The 20,000-nt window shown below is 38.1% G+C and overlaps 1 protein-coding gene across 1 annotated transcript in view; it reads right to left on the reverse strand.

The window, feature by feature from the left end:
- The window catches only part of LOC121368622, a 57,411-nt gene that overhangs the window by 19,977 nt on the left and 17,434 nt on the right, over positions 1–20,000 (reverse strand). Inside the window, exons 5-9 of the mRNA XM_041493361.1 lie at positions 18,113–18,298; positions 16,688–16,897; positions 15,753–15,905; positions 13,724–14,109; positions 818–926 (exon numbers count right to left, since the gene is read on the reverse strand). Of these exons, the coding sequence (XP_041349295.1) occupies positions 818–926; positions 13,724–14,109; positions 15,753–15,905; positions 16,688–16,897; positions 18,113–18,298 (1,044 nt within the window). The remainder of the gene's footprint in view (positions 1–817; positions 927–13,723; positions 14,110–15,752; positions 15,906–16,687; positions 16,898–18,112; positions 18,299–20,000) is intronic.

Here is a 20,000-nt window from a genome sequence, read left to right on the forward strand (position 1 = left end):
ACGATACGAGAATCTTGACAATAGTCGAGACAAGACAATGGTGATTTCATCGGTTGCTATGTAATCGGTTATTCTCGAATGAGACACTCGTATCGTTATGTATGTAATACGATAGAAGTCAGTACAAGACAAAATGTTCGCGAGTGTTCGGCCCACTGAACTCGCCACTGCCTTCGAACGAGAAATACGTTTGCCGCCATTTTTAAATACCTTGTTACAGTAAACAGTAGAAAAGGCGTCCTGCATTTTGATCGTTAATAGCAAGTTAATACGTTTGCATGTGACCTAGATTAAATGCAATTAAAGAATATTGTGGAGAAAATGATGAGGGTTAATCTATAGTTAAATAATGTGTTTAAAATATACTTGAGATTTAAAGCTTTGCACCGCGGCGTGTTCAGAAAGCCGAGCGATCGCCAACAATTTGACTGGTACCATCGTCTTCTGTCACATCGTATTTTTATAACGTTAGGCGCAAAAATCAGTTTAGCGAGTTCAGCAAGTTCGGTCAGACCGAGCAGAAAAACGCCCGCTAGACTGGTTTATGCGCTTCACGGTAAACAAAATGGCCACTTCGGAAATCAATCAAATAGTTCATGAACGTTAGCAAAATGTTTGCTGGCTGAACTTGGAGCAGATGTCTGTTCGAATGCGGATCTATATTAATCCCGTGGGCCTCGGCAATTTTTTTTTTTTTTTTTTTAATTTAAAATCCACCACCTCAGCAAAATCTGCGAAAAACATTTAAGAATTTAGACGTTCTTGGAGATGTCTGGTTTATAGACAAAACTTCAGCTTTCAAAGTTTTTTTATGTACCTGTAGCAGGGCGCGATCCCGTATCCAGCACATTGCCTAACTCGTCGAGAAGTCTCGCTTCCACCACGGAACCATCATAGGACAAGACAGCGGTCAGGAAAGCAGCTTTCTTATGGAAGGAAAAATAAACAAACAAGCGGTGAATATCTCTGTTTAAACAGGTGTATGGAATTTCACTGAAAAAGTGATCGGGATAAAATTGTCCAGATTAATTTTGTTTAAAGGTGGACGGATTCCTGCATAAATACTTTATGTAGCATAAAATAGCATAGCTTTACACAGTAGTGCTACTTTACCCACCTCAAGCAATACCCATCATCATCTATTCTAAAAAATATCCAGTGTTTACACTGGGAAATGTTCAATTTACCTTAGTCGTGGTGACTTATGTCTGTTTAGTTTATGTAAAACATTTTAGTTTCTTCTGGAAAAAAATGTTTGCAATTTTATGTTATCTAGTACCACTGTGTCAATTAGCCTTGTGCTTGAAACACGTATGGCGTATCTGTAAAAAAAAAAAAGTACTAAAATTTTGTGCGGAACTAGGGGTGTCATAAGACGCTACCCGTTATCTCTGAAATGAGCAGCTTGATCCTCATTTTTTTCTGATTCACTTTAAGGGCGAGGGGTGGTAGTATTTACATTCGTGGTGTTTATGTCGATTGATACGCTGCAGGTAGGAGTTTTAGCCACATATGTTACTATTGTCGTCTATGGGATTTGATTTAGAAGTATACACCTTGTAATGGCCGGGTTTTATTTGGGGTTTTTTTGACGCGGCACGGCACATGGCGAGATTGAAAATTAGCAATCGCCCGGTCGCCCGTGGCGATCTTTATTGGCTAAAGGCGACTAAGAATCTTACAAAGATAGTCCGTTGGGCGACCATCGATTTTACTGTTTGGCGAATATGGTGCCAGTTAAAAAAAGAAACGCACTGAAACTGAATCGAATGTGACAAAACACACTGCGTCTGTGCTGGCGCGAACTACATATCTGGCACAAGAAGACATAGAACATGAAATAAGAACAGATCAGATCTAAAGTTTTGACGCCAAGACTTACATGATGACATAACCGTCTAAAGATTACTGTAATAAATAATAAATACTCTTTTATTCTTTGTAATATGATACATCGTATATTTTTGTAAAATATTTGGTCTGATTTTTTCACAGATGTATTTTATTAGTAGCCTATTACTGTAGCATTTACAATATCCAAATTAAACGCACCAACACCCACACTCACACATTATTACATTTTAATGAAGCAGAAAATATTAATTTTGAAACTATTGTCCACTTGTGTCAAAAGGGAACCGATGAATTGGTATGTAGCTTCATAATGAATAAAGACAAAATTCATATAAAAAAACCATATCAATTTATTCAGTTTTAAACCCATACTATCTCAAATAACTTCTTTTTTTAAAACCCATACTATCTTAAATAACTTTTCTTTCTTTCTTTTTTTTTTTTTTGGGGGGGGGGGGGGGGGGGGGGAGTTCAGTAAATTACAAATATTTTTTTTTACAAATTACCATGAAACTGCATAGACTAAATCTTCTTGTTTTACATGTTTTAAGGTAATTGTTACAAAATCCAAGGTAATCTGAATGACAAAACCGTAATACATGATCAGGGCCATATCTCTGCACTGCAGAGTAGAATGAGCATTCGCCAATATAGTGGATTATTGCATGGATCTCTATCAAGTACTTCGTCTATAGGTCAGCCACTCCCGAGGAATTCCTTCACTTGAAATTTCACCCCTCTTGCATTGCCAGAAAGTTTATTCATCCCCTCTTGCATCGCCACAAAGAGGACTGCCACTCCCAGACTAGTTTATTAAAGCACACGCAGTTCTGTTTGTACCGCATTATATTTTACTTCAGAGACAATGCAAGTCAATTAAATATATAATAAAAATAAAAATAAAAATATTAAAGAAAGAAAGAAATAACAAAAAACCCACACCGTAATGCAAGGTGTTATTAAACATGCTTAAAACATCGCAAACACTGCTTCAAATTGCCCCAAAAAGCATCTGTTTAATAAAATAAAATAAAATAAAATAAAATAAAATAGTTGGGGAGCAATATGTCACATTTTCGACGCATTGTCAAAATAGACCTTACCAATAATTTTAGAGTTCTTACGAGCCTGTATACTGTGCAATGCATTGTATACAGTTACATTTTCACAATATGAATACGTAGATATATATTTGTCAAATATGTTCTGGGATCTTTGTGTGTACAACTGTACAGTATCACTAAATCAAGCCAAGGTCAGTGGTGATTTTCACCCCTCAGTGACTCGGTGTTTACGTTCCAGGTTCAGCCTGGTCATATTACACGGCGATTTGTTTTTCTGCAGAAAGATTAACTCGGCCTTCTGTTTGTAAGGTTATATTTGGAAGCTGTACAGTAATCCCCACAAATATTCAGGGCAAACACTAATATAAAGCACTGGCGTAGTCAGAGTGGGGGTGAGAGTCATAACCCCCAATTCACAATTCATATTTGCCCGTCCATCTCCCCCCCCCCCCCCCCCCTCAATCACACAACAAAGACAGTGTGGGTCCCTCTTCCCCCGCGCTATACCGTAGCATAAAATCCTGGCTACGCCAATGCACTAAAGTTACTTTTGTGCCGTTAGAAGTAATATATTCGACCGTATTTTAGAAATCGATAATTAAATATACTGCTGAAAAGAAATGAGAACGCATAAATAGTAATAGCAAAAGTTGACTGCAACCAAAATCATCTACAGCATAAGCGTACGAGACAGGGGTGGCAAATGCCCCCCCCCCCCCCCCCCCCCACCCAGTGCTGGAGGAAATCCCAAAATTCGGGCACAAAAGACAGCGATATTCGGGCAAATAAACGGACCTGAAACCTTTTCACATGTATTTCCACCACTATACACACTATATTAACAATATTAGTTGTAATCCATGTATAAATTAGCAATGATTCCTTTGTAACCCTATTATAGCTGTTTGGCAGTAATGTTAATATGAATAAATGTTGTTGTACTGATTCGGGTTTTTTTTTATTATGGCAAAAATCACCATGCCCCCCCCCCCCCCCCCCCCCCCCAAACATGGGAGCCCGTACGCCTATGATCTACAGTATCAGAAAGTTAACCGTTATTGGCAGTCAGTGCAATCTAGCAGTACTGACATTCAGTTCAACATTATATCTCTACATCTTATATATAGGTATAACTACTCTTGTGGTGAATTAAAGTTGGTATCATGTAAACTCTCAGTTCTTTCCGTAAGTATATAAATAAAAATGACATGTTTTGTTAATATATAGTTAAGATTAGACAACTCTGCTGATCTTGCTCTTGAACGAGGTGAAATAGAGTCAATCTGATTAAAATTAGCTCTACTAGTCTACCAGCAGATCTAACAGCATTACGTGGACTCCCATGTCCAGGTGACATTTCAATGATTTCATCTATAAATAACAATTTAAATATCGACCAATTACACTTCGCCTTTCATAGCTTTATTCGGGAGCATACAAATCTAAAAATATCAGGCGAGACTATTTATGCAATGGGCGAACTTGTTGGTCTATTTCAACATTAAAAACCAGGGGAAAAAGTGCAGTAATAAATTCTGCATTGAATACTAGTATAAATAGATTTTATGGCTATACCATCACAGTTATTTTGTTCATCTTGAAACGAATTTTATATAAAATTTTATATTGAAATTAGTTTTCTGCATACTTCGTAATTCACCCGAATCATTTCGTATACCCTCGGCATAATCCCGAATGTTTTCAAATTCTTTTCAAATCACTGGCATGATTTTGTAAGTAAGATTTTAATTGATTGAATGAAAGGTCAACTGCACATGAGCTCCAACGGGGTGCGGTTAGATCTACAAGTAATAGTAATTAACCAGTAGAGCTAATTTTAATTAGATTGAAATAGTTATACAAATATTATCTTCAAGTTTAAACATGTGTTAATTGTTACTTAATATTTTATTATTTTAATTACGTGTCTTCTCACTGACCTTTTGTATATACCTGTCGTGTCCAGTGCACCACAACTGGTATATCAAAGACCATGGTATGTGCTATCTTGTCTGAGGGATGGTGCGTATAAAAGATCCCTTGCTACTAATGGAACAATGTAGCGGGTTTCCTCTCTAAGATTATATGTGAAATTACCAAATGTTTGACATCCAATAGCCGATGATTAATAAATCAATGTGCTCTAGTGGTGTCGTGAAACAAAACAAACTTCACTTTACTTTTCCTCACTGACTATATGTCAAATTACCAAATGCTCTAATGCTGTCGTGAAACAAAACAAACTAACTTTTGCTACTAATGGAACATTGTAGCGGGTTTCCTCACTGACTATATGTCAAATTACCAAATGCTCTAATGCTGCCGTGAAACAAAACAAACTAACTTTTGCTACTAATGGAACATTGTAGCGGGTTTCCTCACTGACTATATGTCAAATTACCAAATGCTCTAGTGGTGTCGTGAAACAAAACAAACTAACTTTTGCTACTAATGGAACATTGTAGCGGGTTTCCTCACTGACTATATGTCAAATTATCAAATGCTCTAGTGGTGTCGTGAAACAAAACAAACTAACTTTTGCTACTAATGGAACATTGTAGCGGGTTTCCTCACTGACTATATGTCAAATTACCAAATGCTCTAGTGGTGTCGTGAAACAAAACAAACTAACTTTTGCTACTAATGGAACATTGTAGCGGGTTTCCTCACTGACTATATGTCAAATTATCAAATGCTCTAGTGGTGTCGTGAAACAAAACAAACTAACTTTTGCTACTAATGGAACATTGTAGCGGGTTTCCTCACTGACTATATGTCAAATTACCAAATGCTCTAGTGGTGTCGTGTAACAAAACAAACTAACTTTTGCTACTAATGGAACATTGTAGCGGGTTTCCTCACTGACTATACGTCAAATTACCAAATGCTCTAATGCTGCCGTGAAACAAAACAAACTAACTTTTGCTACTAATGGAACATTGTAGCGGGTTTCCTCACTGACTATATGTCAAATTACCAAATGCTCTAATGCTGTCGTGAAACAAAACAAACTAACTTTTGCTACTAATGGAACATTGTAGCGGGTTTCCTCACTGACTATATGTCAAATTACCAAATGCTCTAGTGGTGTCGTGAAACAAAACAAACTAACTTTTGCTACTAATGGAACATTGTAGTGGGTTTCCTCACTGACTATATGTCAAATTACCAAATGCTCTAATGCTGCCGTGAAACAAAACAAACTAACTTTTGCTACTAATGGAACATTGTAGCGGGTTTCCTCACTGACTATATGTCAAATTACCAAATGCTCTAATGCTGTCGTGAAACAAAACAAACTAACTTTTGCTACTAATGGAACATTGTAGCGGGTTTCCTCACTGACTATATGTCAAATTACCAAATGCTCTAGTGGTGTCGTGAAACAAAACAAACTAACTTTTGCTACTAATGGAACATTGTAGCGGGTTTCCTCACTGACTATATGTCAAATTACCAAATGCTCTAATGCTGTCGTGAAACAAAACAAACTAACTTTTGCTACTAATGGAACATTGTAGCGGGTTTCCTCACTGACTATATGTCAAATTACCAAATGCTCTAATGCTGTCGTGAAACAAAACAAACTAACTTTTGCTACTAATGGAACATTATAGCGGGTTTCCTCACTGACTATATGTCAAATAATCAAATGCTCTAGTGGTGTCGTGAAACAAAACAAACTAACTTTTGCTACTAATGGAACATTGTAGCGGGTTTCCTCACTGACTATATGTCAAATTACCAAATACTCTAGTGGTGTCGTGAAACAAAACAAACTAACTTTTGCTACTAATGGAACATTGTAGCGGGTTTCCTCACTGACTATATGTCAAATTACCAAATGCTCTAGTGGTGTCGTGAAACAAAACAAACTAACTTTTGCTACTAATGGAACATTGTAGCGGGTTTCCTCACTGACTATATGTCAAATTATCAAATGCTCTAGTGGTGTCGTGAAACAAATCAAACTAACTTTTGCTATTAATGGACAATTGTAGCGGGTTTCCTCACTGACTATATGTCAAATTATCAAATGCTCTAGTGGTGTCGTGAAACAAAACAAACTAACTTTTGCTACTAATGGAACATTGTAGCGGGTTTCCTCACTGACTATATGTCAAATTACCAAATGCTCTAATGCTGTCGTGAAACAAAACAAACTAACTTTTGCTACTAATGGAACATTGTAGCGGGTTTCCTCACTGACTATATGTCAAATTACCAAATGCTCTAATGCTGTCGTGAAACAAAACAAACTAACTTTTGCTACTAATGGAACATTGTAGCGGGTTTCCTCACTGACTATATGTCAAATTATCAAATGCTCTAGTGGTGTCGTGAAACAAAACAAACTAACTGTTGCTACTAATGGAACATTGTAGCGGGTTTCCTCACTGACTATATGTCAAATTACCAAATGCTCTAGTGGTGTCGTGAAACAAAACAAACTAACTTTTGCTACTAATGGAACATTGTAGCGGGTTTCCTCACTGACTATATGTCAAATTACCAAATGCTCTAATGCTGTCGTGAAACAAAACAAACTAACTTTTGCTACTAATGGACAATTGTAGCGGGTTTCCTCACTGACTATATGTCAAATTATCAAATGCTCTAGTGGTGTCGTGAAACAAAACAAACTAACTTTTGCTACTAATGGAACATTGTAGCGGGTTTCCTCACTGACTATATGTCAAATTACCAAATGCTCTAATGCTGTCGTGAAACAAAACAAACTAACTTTTGCTACTAATGGAACATTGTAGCGGGTTTCCTCACTGACTATATGTCAAATTACCAAATGCTCTAATGCTGCCGTGAAACAAAACAAACTAACTTTTGCTACTAATGGAACATTGTAGCGGGTTTCCTCACTGACTATATGTCAAATTACCAAATGCTCTAGTGGTGTCGTGAAACAAAACAAACTAACTTTTGCTACTAATGGAACATTGTAGCGGGTTTCCTCACTGACTATATGTCAAATTATCAAATGCTCTAGTGGTGTCGTGAAACAAAACAAACTAACTTTTGCTACTAATGGAACATTGTAGCGGGTTTCCTCACTGACTATATGTCAAATTACCAAATGCTCTAGTGGTGTCGTGAAACAAAACAAACTAACTTTTGCTACTAATGGAACATTGTAGCGGGTTTCCTCACTGACTATATGTCAAATTATCAAATGCTCTAGTGGTGTCGTGAAACAAAACAAACTAACTTTTGCTACTAATGGAACATTGTAGCGGGTTTCCTCACTGACTATATGTCAAATTACCAAATGCTCTAGTGGTGTCGTGTAACAAAACAAACTAACTTTTGCTACTAATGGAACATTGTAGCGGGTTTCCTCACTGACTATACGTCAAATTACCAAATGCTCTAATGCTGCCGTGAAACAAAACAAACTAACTTTTGCTACTAATGGAACATTGTAGCGGGTTTCCTCACTGACTATATGTCAAATTACCAAATGCTCTAATGCTGTCGTGAAACAAAACAAACTAACTTTTGCTACTAATGGAACATTGTAGCGGGTTTCCTCACTGACTATATGTCAAATTACCAAATGCTCTAGTGGTGTCGTGAAACAAAACAAACTAACTTTTGCTACTAATGGAACATTGTAGTGGGTTTCCTCACTGACTATATGTCAAATTACCAAATGCTCTAATGCTGCCGTGAAACAAAACAAACTAACTTTTGCTACTAATGGAACATTGTAGCGGGTTTCCTCACTGACTATATGTCAAATTACCAAATGCTCTAATGCTGTCGTGAAACAAAACAAACTAACTTTTGCTACTAATGGAACATTGTAGCGGGTTTCCTCACTGACTATATGTCAAATTACCAAATGCTCTAGTGGTGTCGTGAAACAAAACAAACTAACTTTTGCTACTAATGGAACATTGTAGCGGGTTTCCTCACTGACTATATGTCAAATTACCAAATGCTCTAATGCTGTCGTGAAACAAAACAAACTAACTTTTGCTACTAATGGAACATTGTAGCGGGTTTCCTCACTGACTATATGTCAAATTACCAAATGCTCTAATGCTGTCGTGAAACAAAACAAACTAACTTTTGCTACTAATGGAACATTATAGCGGGTTTCCTCACTGACTATATGTCAAATAATCAAATGCTCTAGTGGTGTCGTGAAACAAAACAAACTAACTTTTGCTACTAATGGAACATTGTAGCGGGTTTCCTCACTGACTATATGTCAAATTACCAAATACTCTAGTGGTGTCGTGAAACAAAACAAACTAACTTTTGCTACTAATGGAACATTGTAGCGGGTTTCCTCACTGACTATATGTCAAATTACCAAATGCTCTAGTGGTGTCGTGAAACAAAACAAACTAACTTTTGCTACTAATGGAACATTGTAGCGGGTTTCCTCACTGACTATATGTCAAATTATCAAATGCTCTAGTGGTGTCGTGAAACAAATCAAACTAACTTTTGCTATTAATGGACAATTGTAGCGGGTTTCCTCACTGACTATATGTCAAATTATCAAATGCTCTAGTGGTGTCGTGAAACAAAACAAACTAACTTTTGCTACTAATGGAACATTGTAGCGGGTTTCCTCACTGACTATATGTCAAATTACCAAATGCTCTAATGCTGTCGTGAAACAAAACAAACTAACTTTTGCTACTAATGGAACATTGTAGCGGGTTTCCTCACTGACTATATGTCAAATTACCAAATGCTCTAATGCTGTCGTGAAACAAAACAAACTAACTTTTGCTACTAATGGAACATTGTAGCGGGTTTCCTCACTGACTATATGTCAAATTATCAAATGCTCTAGTGGTGTCGTGAAACAAAACAAACTAACTGTTGCTACTAATGGAACATTGTAGCGGGTTTCCTCACTGACTATATGTCAAATTACCAAATGCTCTAGTGGTGTCGTGAAACAAAACAAACTAACTTTTGCTACTAATGGAACATTGTAGCGGGTTTCCTCACTGACTATATGTCAAATTACCAAATGCTCTAATGCTGTCGTGAAACAAAACAAACTAACTTTTGCTACTAATGGACAATTGTAGCGGGTTTCCTCACTGACTATATGTCAAATTATCAAATGCTCTAGTGGTGTCGTGAAACAAAACAAACTAACTTTTGCTACTAATGGAACATTGTAGCGGGTTTCCTCACTGACTATATGTCAAATTACCAAATGCTCTAATGCTGTCGTGAAACAAAACAAACTAACTTTTGCTACTAATGGAACATTGTAGCGGGTTTCCTCACTGACTATATGTCAAATTACCAAATGCTCTAATGCTGTCGTGAAACAAAACAAACTAACTTTTGCTACTAATGGAACATTGTAGCGGGTTTCCTCACTGACTATATGTCAAATTACCAAATGCTCTAGTGGTGTCGTGAAACAAAACAAACTAACTTTTGTTACTAATGGAAAATTGTAGCGGGTTTCCTCACTGACTATATGTCAAATTATCAAATGCTCTAGTGGTGTCGTGAAACAAATCAAACTAACTTTTGTTACTAATGGAAAATTGTAGCGGGTTTTCTCACTGACTATATGTCTAATTATCAAATGCTCTAGTGGTGTCGTGAAACAAAACAAACTAACTTTTGCTACTAATGGAAAATTGTAGCGGGTTTCCTCACTGACTATATGTCTAATTATCAAATGCTCTAGTGGTGTCGTGAAACAAATCAAACTTAAACTGTTTAATATTTAAACGACGTGTTCCATCATTTTTTTTCCATCAGTATATGAATGAAAATGAGCTTTGTTTTCGACGTGATATACTGTAAATAGAGTTAAGACTAGACAACTCTGCTGCTCTTGCTTTTGAACGAGGTGAAATAAGAGTTATAGGTATGTATATACCTTCATGTTTAAACGTGTTATTTGTTATTTAATAGCAGCACACGGTCTTTTATTATTTTATATATGTGTGCCTCTCACAGACCTTTTGTATTTACCTGTCGTAAGACACTGTTTGAAGTTGGAAAACCATTATCGGAGATCTTACCATCCATTTTCTTTTTAGGCTAGCGAGAGGTGTGGGGCAGGGGGTCGATATCTAGAGCGCTAAAATGCTTGGGTCGTACGATCAAACAACCTTGGCGGCTCCATTTGTGTTCCCCATGACTGGATTATCAAAAGCCGTGGTATGTGTTGTTCTATGTATCGGTAAGTGCATATAAAAGATCCTTTGCTACAACTGGGAAAATGTAGCGGCTTTCCTCCGAAGACTGTGTCAGAATGACGAAATATCTGACATCCAATAGCCGATGATTAAAAAACATCAAAGTCTTCTAGTGGTACACAAAACGAATTTTAACCTTTTGGGAGAAAGATCATCTCCGAGCCACTCTTAAATCAATGGCGGTTCATGTCATGCTCACATCAGACCCGCGTTCCGCGACAGCAATGGACGATGACGTTCGCGAACTATTTGATTGGTTGCAGATGTGACCACTGGCATTTGGTCCCCAGGGGTATACGTTTTGTGATATTTTCTGATCAGTCAGGGGTTTTTCCTTTTCTTTTTTTAAGTAGTTGTCACCACATGCCATCACAAGGACCAAAAGTATTTAATTTGGTACAGCCATAGAATCTCAGATTCTGTATAATTATACAATTTTCGATTAAAGTCCGCACGGATCCAAAGCCGACCGAGCGCAGAAAGCATGATTATCAGTACCGATGTCGAACATGAGGAATAAAAACAAAAAGATAATTCTGACTACATTAATGTTACTGAATTAAAATAGTTTTTTTTTTTATATACCAGAATATCATTACACGTATTTCGTTTTTGTTATTATACGAGGAAGTCTTAAATATCATATCAATGTATTCTGAGACAAAAAGTATCATGACAAGAAATTAGGAAGGCCTGGACTAGTGGTCGGGTCCAGGTGGACCCCGCATGTACATATTAATAAGTTCTGGCAACTGTACTGATGAAGGTCAACGTGAAGCGCTGCCCAAATTCCTACACACCTCTACAAAGTAATTTTTATCTAGACAAAAGAAGAACAACAATAATGATGCAGTTGTTAAACCACTGGACTTAAGGCTGACATATGTACGGGGTTCGCATATCAGTACTGGCGAATTTTAACGACTCTGTAGGTAGGTGTAAGGCAACTACCCCAACTTCTCTCTTCCTAAACGCTAACAACTAACCAGTAACATATTGTCCAGTACAGTAATCACAGATACCCAATGTAGGTACCCATGAAAACTTGCTTGAACCGTAATTGTTTTATAAGCACGAACAAGAGTCACAACAAACGAGCACAAACACCCCGTTAGGTATAGCTTTGGTTTATTGGAGAGATTTTTTAAAATGTTAAATAGACTGACATTACCGTTTAGGATCAGATTTCCATGCCACCTGCCCCACGTTCAACAAAGTAAAGTAAAGTTTGTTTTATTTAACAACGCCTCTAGAGCAATTTTTAAAAAATATTATCATCGGCTATTGGACGTCAAACATATGGTCATTCTGACATATTTCTTTAGAGGAAACCCGCTGCCGCCACAAAGGCTACTCGCTCCGATAAGCAGCAAGGGGTCTTTTATATGCACTTTCCCACAAACAGGACATCACATACCACGGCCTTTGATGAACCAGTTGTGGACCACTGGATGGAACGGAAAATAGCCCAAACTGCAAATTGGTCTACTGATAAGGATCGATCCGATGATCGACCGCTTCACAGGTGGACACGCTATCGCTTGAGCTACATCCCGCTCCTCACGTTCACAAGTCGTTCAACTAAATGTTTGAAAACTAATTTTGACTGGTTCCCACAGTAGGCTTTCTGTTTAACGTGTAGCGTAACAACAAGCCTATCAAGCGTTAGCGACAAACGGCTTGCTGAGCTTACTCCTGACATGCTATCATGCTGGGAACCGAACGGAATTCATGACAGCCAGACTGTTAATGTTGACAGTAACATGGACAGTTTTGACATGCGAGGTTAACTACAGGTAACCCGATGTGGTCGATGACGCCACATTTGTATTGTTCATAGTGACATATGCAAGTGTCCAAGTAAATGGATGTTATACACTAAAATAGTTTTAAATGCATTCTTTTATTTTCCATCAGACCCGTAGGAACGATATCTGGAGTGTGTGCCTGTGTGGGAGGTGGGGAGGAGGGGGAACGACAATCTCTAGTTGGGGTGGGAACAGTTTATAGTGGGGAGGGAGCACAAGTCAGATTATCTTTATTTATATGGAATACAAAACCCCGTACATGTTCGTCCCCCACCCCCACCCCCACCCTCACCCCCGATTCCTATGGGCCTGCCCTTCCCACTGCAGTGATTGAAAGTAATGACATTTGTTGTCATTGTTAAAGCAGACGCTCGTGTATAGCTCAACAACACAATCCTACACACCATTACATAAAAATCGTTTGCTCTAAAATTGCCAATTAAACGTGACAGCTTGTCTTCAAATACTACAGCAGTAACCTGCATTTACTATTTAATTATGCAATTACTATTTAATTATGCAATTAAACGTCACATTTCGTAGTCTTCAAATGCTATTATGCAAGTTAAACGTTAGAATCTTCAAATAAGCAGGACAACCATTTGCTATTATGTCAATTAAACGTCACTATCTATCTATCTATCAAATGCTGTAGCAGTAACTACACCTACTATTACGCCAATTAAACGTCACTGTCTATCTTCAAATGCTACTGCAGTAATTTACATTGACTATTACGTCAATTAAATGTCACTACCTATCCTCAAATGCCTCATCAGTAACCTACATTTGCCGACAGCGTGATGGTTGTATCGGCCACATCATCAGTCGTCCTGACCAGGAAGATGACGTCAAGCATTCCGGCAGAACTTCCATCATGCGCCATGATCAGCAGTGAGGGCTGGGAGGAGTCTTTGCAGGGACTGTTGTGCACCACTGACTGGTTCACCGTCGTCGACCCCAGCGCCTGGAACTTGGACACGAGGAAGACGTTGTGTCTGAAATCCACATTGGCGATCCCCGAGGCGATCACGGCTTCGATCCCGCTGAAGACCGACAAGTCGTTCCCCTGGTATTTAACAAACGGGCTGGTTGTCAGCTGAAAGCCGTTTCTAGAGCTGTCACTCGAGATCTGATTGTTGAAGTCGATGCCCACGAACAAATCACATGCATCTGAAAATTAAAAAAAAAAAAATTTTTAATGATTCATTTTAATAGTTAATTTTAATGAATTAATAAATGAATGAATGAATGAATTAAATTAATTAATTAATTAATTAATTAATTAATTAATTAATTAATTAATTAATTAGTTAGTTAATGTTTAACGACACCCCAGCACAAAAATACACATCGGTTATTGGGCGTCAAAAAAGGTCAGTATATGGAAATATTCGTTTTAAAGAAAACAATGTCAACATATTGTAGAAGTCTTAATTATGAAGATGATCTTCGGTGTCATTTGATGTACTAGACGTCCATATTTGATGTATTAAACAAGGTAGCTAAACTAATTCAGAAAGAGTTTCTTCAGGATGGGGTCAGCAGCTCTTGAAATTCATATCGTCTTGTGCTACGGTAATTTTGTACCAAAACAAAGCACAAAATAAATACCCAATAATGATAAAATTGCCATTGCCAAACAAATTTGTAACAGCATTTTGCTACGGCTCTGCTGATTGCCTTTACGAATTTCGAGGGAAGTGGTTAGTATTTTCTCCACTTACCAACATAGTATACCGTATGACCATGGAGTTTAATAAATTGTATTAAACTGGATGTACATGTATGTAGTTTATTACGCATTGTAGTAATACGCCTCTCAAAACACTTCAAAGTTACTAAAATAGTATATTTCGCAATTTTTTGGTGTATTTTCCTCTACAAAAATCATTAAAGCGGACGCCCATGCATATGCCTATAAAATGAATCATCTGCAGTACTAGACATATTGATCCTTTCAAGTACATGTATACGTGTATATCAATAACGTTTAATGAAAGTAAATATTTGGTCTCCCTTCAAACGATATTAAAAAAAGTGATAACAAAAAAGACATGATCATGCCAAGAAAAGTATATGCTTGAATAAGAAATATAATTGTCCGAGTTACTCCAATATCTGAATCGGCCAACCCGTCTAAAAGAGGGATTTCTGATATATTATCTGTCAATACAAACGCAGACATTTAACCTGTATAAATAGCCACATATTTAAAACAGACATATTTTAATTAATAGCCGTGATAGATCAATATGGTTGTTTACTAATTATGTCAAAAAGATAAATCTGAACAACACAACCGTTCCCATTATCCAAAAACGTATCTCTGCACAAGCCAAGACCAAAAGGTATTTTGGTAAAGTCGTAATGGCTTTCATAACACACTACCAGGAGCCTAAGGGAGGCAAAGTGCTATAACAGGTTAACATCAGTAACAAAGTAAAGTGAAGTTTGTTTTGTTTAACGACACCACTAGAGCACATTGATTAATTAATCATCGGCTATTAGATGTGAAAATTTTGGAAAACCTGACACGTAGTCATCAGAGGAAACCCACTTCATTTTCCTAATGCAGCGAAGGATCTTGTATATGCACTTTCCCATACACTGGAAAGCACATACCACAACCTTTGACCAGTTGTGGTGCACTGCTTAGAACGAGGAAAACCCCAATCAGTTGAATGGATTCACCGAGGTGGTTCAATCATGCGACGCAAGTACCTCAGGCAATGCTTCAACCGACTGAGCTAAATCCAATTTAAATAACAACAAAAAAGCCAATAACAAGGTAAAGGGTCTTTAAAGTTTCTCACCAGGTTGATTTGAAGTGACGATCAAGGAGCAGGAACACGCTGACTGGACAAACTCTGTGCCGCCAGGACATGGTCGTTCCATCAATCCGAAACCAGGAATCGGCTCGCGGTAAAAACCGGGACGGGACGGCAACGCCTGCTTGGTACATGGTGCTTGACAAAAGAAACACCAGTTCAGTAAACAAAAATGAATGAATGAATGAATGAATGAATGAATTAATTAATGGAGTAACGGGCTAACACACTAGTGTGACCTTTACACTCCACAACTCCTAGAGGCAGTCGTATAGTGTGGTATCGCCTTAAGGATTTCCTTTCTCTCCTTTGAATTCCATCTCGTTTCTTCCCAATCTGGCGTCTCTTCCTATCTTTTAATTTCTTTCGCTGTCCACCCACATATCCAAATCCATGTATCTCCCTCCGCGACAAGTGCTAGACTTGTGGCTATCCGTGCCACACACCTACCATTTCCCATCAGCTTTTAGCTGTGGGCTTAGTCTGACTTACTTAGTTACTTTTGACATTATTAAGAAGCACACTTGTAACCACCTACCATACTCCCCTACTACTGGAGGTCGTTAGTTAGTGTCGTCGGTCAGACCAGCTTTATTAGCGGAAGAGGATGAGGATACCAGGTGGGTGCACGGACGTATGTAGAGACTACACCCGTGAAGAAATTGAAACAGGTAATTGACTCCGAAGACAGAGACGAGGAAACTGACAGAGAGGGTCGAAACAGAATGAATGAATGAATGAATGTTTAACGACACCCCAGCATGAAAAATACATCGGCTATTGGGTGTCAAACTGTGGTAAATGCAAACAAGGGTGGAAACAGATTTTATTTTAAGATATTAAGAATGACTGGCAGGGGTGATAGATGAGAAAGATGAAAAAAAGTGTGAGCCAGCTTTGACTCCTTAAGAATAACTTACCAGCGGTTGTCGATGGTGGCGAGGTTACCTCCAACGCGCACGCGACGTTGCACGTGTTTCCGGTGTCAGCAACACAACCGGAACCTGGCACGAAGACCTGTCCTACACCACAACACATTGGCTGAGAGATTTTGCCAGCACATTCCCAGAATGCACTGCACATGACACTGTTAGCGTACTGACTTCCATCAGAAAGGCTTTTACATGGATCTGAAATCAATCACGGAAAGATGATTCAAAATCTTCTGTTTGACTAAAACAGTTGCATTTTGAATTATCAACACAGTTTTTGGTTCATAAAAAAACACATTTCAGAAACAGCATCCGTGTTATTCGTGTCTTATCTGTGATGTTTGTAGTAGCTAAAACGTCATGCGCTTTAACATTGGTAAAATATTGTGAATGAAAATATTAAAGGGTTTTCTGACGGGAACGCACACATATAACGGAATGGGATAAACCGTATAAGCATCTTACAGGATGATTGGTGATGCCTATGGAAAGCCTTCACCCATAGTACCAGACAATAACCATAGTGTGATGTTAAGGGCACTGGGACTAAGATCAAATAGTTTATTTAGCTATTCCCATCATCAGCCATAGGCTACATACATAATATATAAACACGTGTTTACAGCCCATGACTGGTGATATATGTTAGATGTGGTGGTGGTGTTGGCAAACTCTTTGCTAACAATCCTTGTCGTTGAAGGATCTGAATCATGTTATTACAGGTAAGACCATCACTAGACCACATTCATTGACTAGTATTAGACATCGGCATTTGGATGTCAAACATTTAACAATTCTGACATATTATAGTCTTAGAGAAAACGCGCCATTTGCAGCAAAGGATCGTTCTTATGCATAGGCTGGACAGCACATACAGTCGTGTGGCGCTGGACCGGTCTCGGTGGTGTCGTGGTTAAGCCATCGGACATAAGGCTGCCACTTTAAGACTGCCACCGGCTCCAACCCAGAGACAGTTTTAACGACTCAATGGGTAGGTGTAAGACCACTACACCCTCTTCTCTCTCACTAACTAACTAACTCACTGTCCTGGACAAAGAGTCCAGATAGCTGAGGTGTGTGCCCAGGACAGCGTGCTTGAACCTTAATTAGATATAAGCACGAAAGTAAGTTGAAATGAAATGAAATGTGGCGCTGGTTGGGACAGGAAGAGCTAGACCCCGCCCCATGGGATTAAGAACTGAAGAATCAGACAGTTCCTGGAATGCATAGAAAAACAGTTATAGTTAACGACACCATTAGAAAATCATTTCCATACCACATGAGCGGCGGGAAATGTAGCAGGTTTCCTTTCTAAAACTATGTCAGAATTAACAAATGTTTGACATCTAATAGCCGATGATTAATAAATCAATGTGCTCTAGTGGTGTTGTTAAATAAAACAAACTTTCATACCACATACTACATTAAGTGGGTAGTCACAAGCTTCTATGGGTTTGTTCCACAGCGTCCCCGGACTGCACGCTTTAACCGTGGCCACCAGTCCAGTCTCCTTCAGATGGCACTGGATGAAGAACGAGCAGTCGGTGGGGTGGCCAACGTGGCCCACGCCGTTGAAGTATTGACAGCTGCTACATAAATCTGGAAAACAAAATAAAATTGTTTAAAACTGTAATCCTACTTCAGCGTGTGACATCTTGTGTAAATTCTCTCTCTCTCTCTCTCAGAATTAATGGCCATACTTTATTCCCTGAAGTGGATAGATAGATATTATAAAAATAATGGCCCCAATAGATATGTTCTCTTCTCCGATAGCCTTAGTGCCCTACAGGCAATCGATGGAGCCCATAGTGTTAGACCGGAAATTATTCAAAATATTAAAAAATATTATAATAAAATTGTAGCCAAAGGGATTGATCTGGTCTTCGAGTGGGTCCCGGCACACATTGGTATTCCGGGCAATGAATTGGCGGACCATAATGCAAAAGCTGGCTCGTTAGAGAATGCCATCGGTGTCGTTATTAACTATAATTGTAACGAAATAAACTCAATAGCCGAACCACACTTTGGTCGTCTGTGGCAAGAAGAGTGGAACCACAGCACCAGAGTGTGGCATGCTTATATTAAACCAAAGGTTGCCAACCCTGGACCAGTTTCTTTTAATGTTAAAGCCACTAAAATTATTGCTAGATTAAGAATGGGTGTATCTGCAGGGCTTAATGATATTAAATTCAAAATTAAAAAGATCAATACACCCAATTGTCTAATTTGGCATAAAATCGAAAATGTTGAACACTTTTTGGTAGAATGTATTAAATATAATAAAGATAGACTGAAACTGGTAGAATTTTTCAAGAAAAATAATATTAAATTCAATTCATATAACATTTTAAATCCTAAAGCAGAATATAAATTAGTAATAGACAGGTTGTTGGTAGCCTTTGTTTATCAAACTAAAATCCATATTTAATTAATTTATAAATACTGTGAGTTCCCCGGGGGTGTCGCTGTAGAAACATTGTTAGATAATGTAAAGGTGACACTCCCGGTGAACTCTATCTCTTATAAGACTGTGGCTGTCGCTGGTTGGTGAGGCACGTAGTCTGACTACTCCTCGACTCCCTAGAGAGTTGGAAGGTTAGTCTCACCCTCCTTTGGCCCGGTCTCATTCCTCTTTCGGTTTTCGCGCCTGGCAGATTAACAGACTTTAAAGATGAACCGATATTTTTAACTTTATTTTTAATCATTTTAACGCTTTTAAATAATTGTAAATAAATGAATTAATTCAACAATTTCTTATCTATTTTAACTTTTATTTTATGTATATGTGATGTCTGAATGTGAATGAAAGAGGGATGAATGATTTTTTTTGCTTCAGGTTGGTGGGGACTGTTATCTGGCAGTAACAGCTCCGTAATCGCCGGCCGCAATATATTGTAAAAAAAACATTTTAATTCTTATTTGGTGTTATATTTTTAAAAAATGAATAGGTCACCAGCGTGCTCTTTTTTAATTTGTTTATGTATATTTTATTATGTTTTAATATTTTAATAAAAAGAAATTTTAATTTGACAGGGCGGTGTGCTAGTGAGTGCAGCCTGGTTGTGTACCCGTTTTGTATTCACTAGTTTTATATATTAAAGGGTGCCAGCGTCTGATGTATGACTTAACGTTATGATTCTCTTGGTTTACAGAGAGGCGCCTTTGGACTTCGGAATCGTCGGAACCCGTTTCACTCCGCCAGGACTCGCCAGACGCAACTCAATTTTGTTATTTTAAACAGGCTGACTTTAATTAATAGAGCCTCTCTACTAGAGGTCTCTGAATATTTTAAGAGAGTCTC

Source organism: Gigantopelta aegis, chromosome 3 (genome assembly GCF_016097555.1).
Source record: "Gigantopelta aegis isolate Gae_Host chromosome 3, Gae_host_genome, whole genome shotgun sequence".
In the NCBI taxonomy this organism is placed as follows: Eukaryota; Metazoa; Mollusca; class Gastropoda; order Neomphalida; family Peltospiridae; genus Gigantopelta; species Gigantopelta aegis.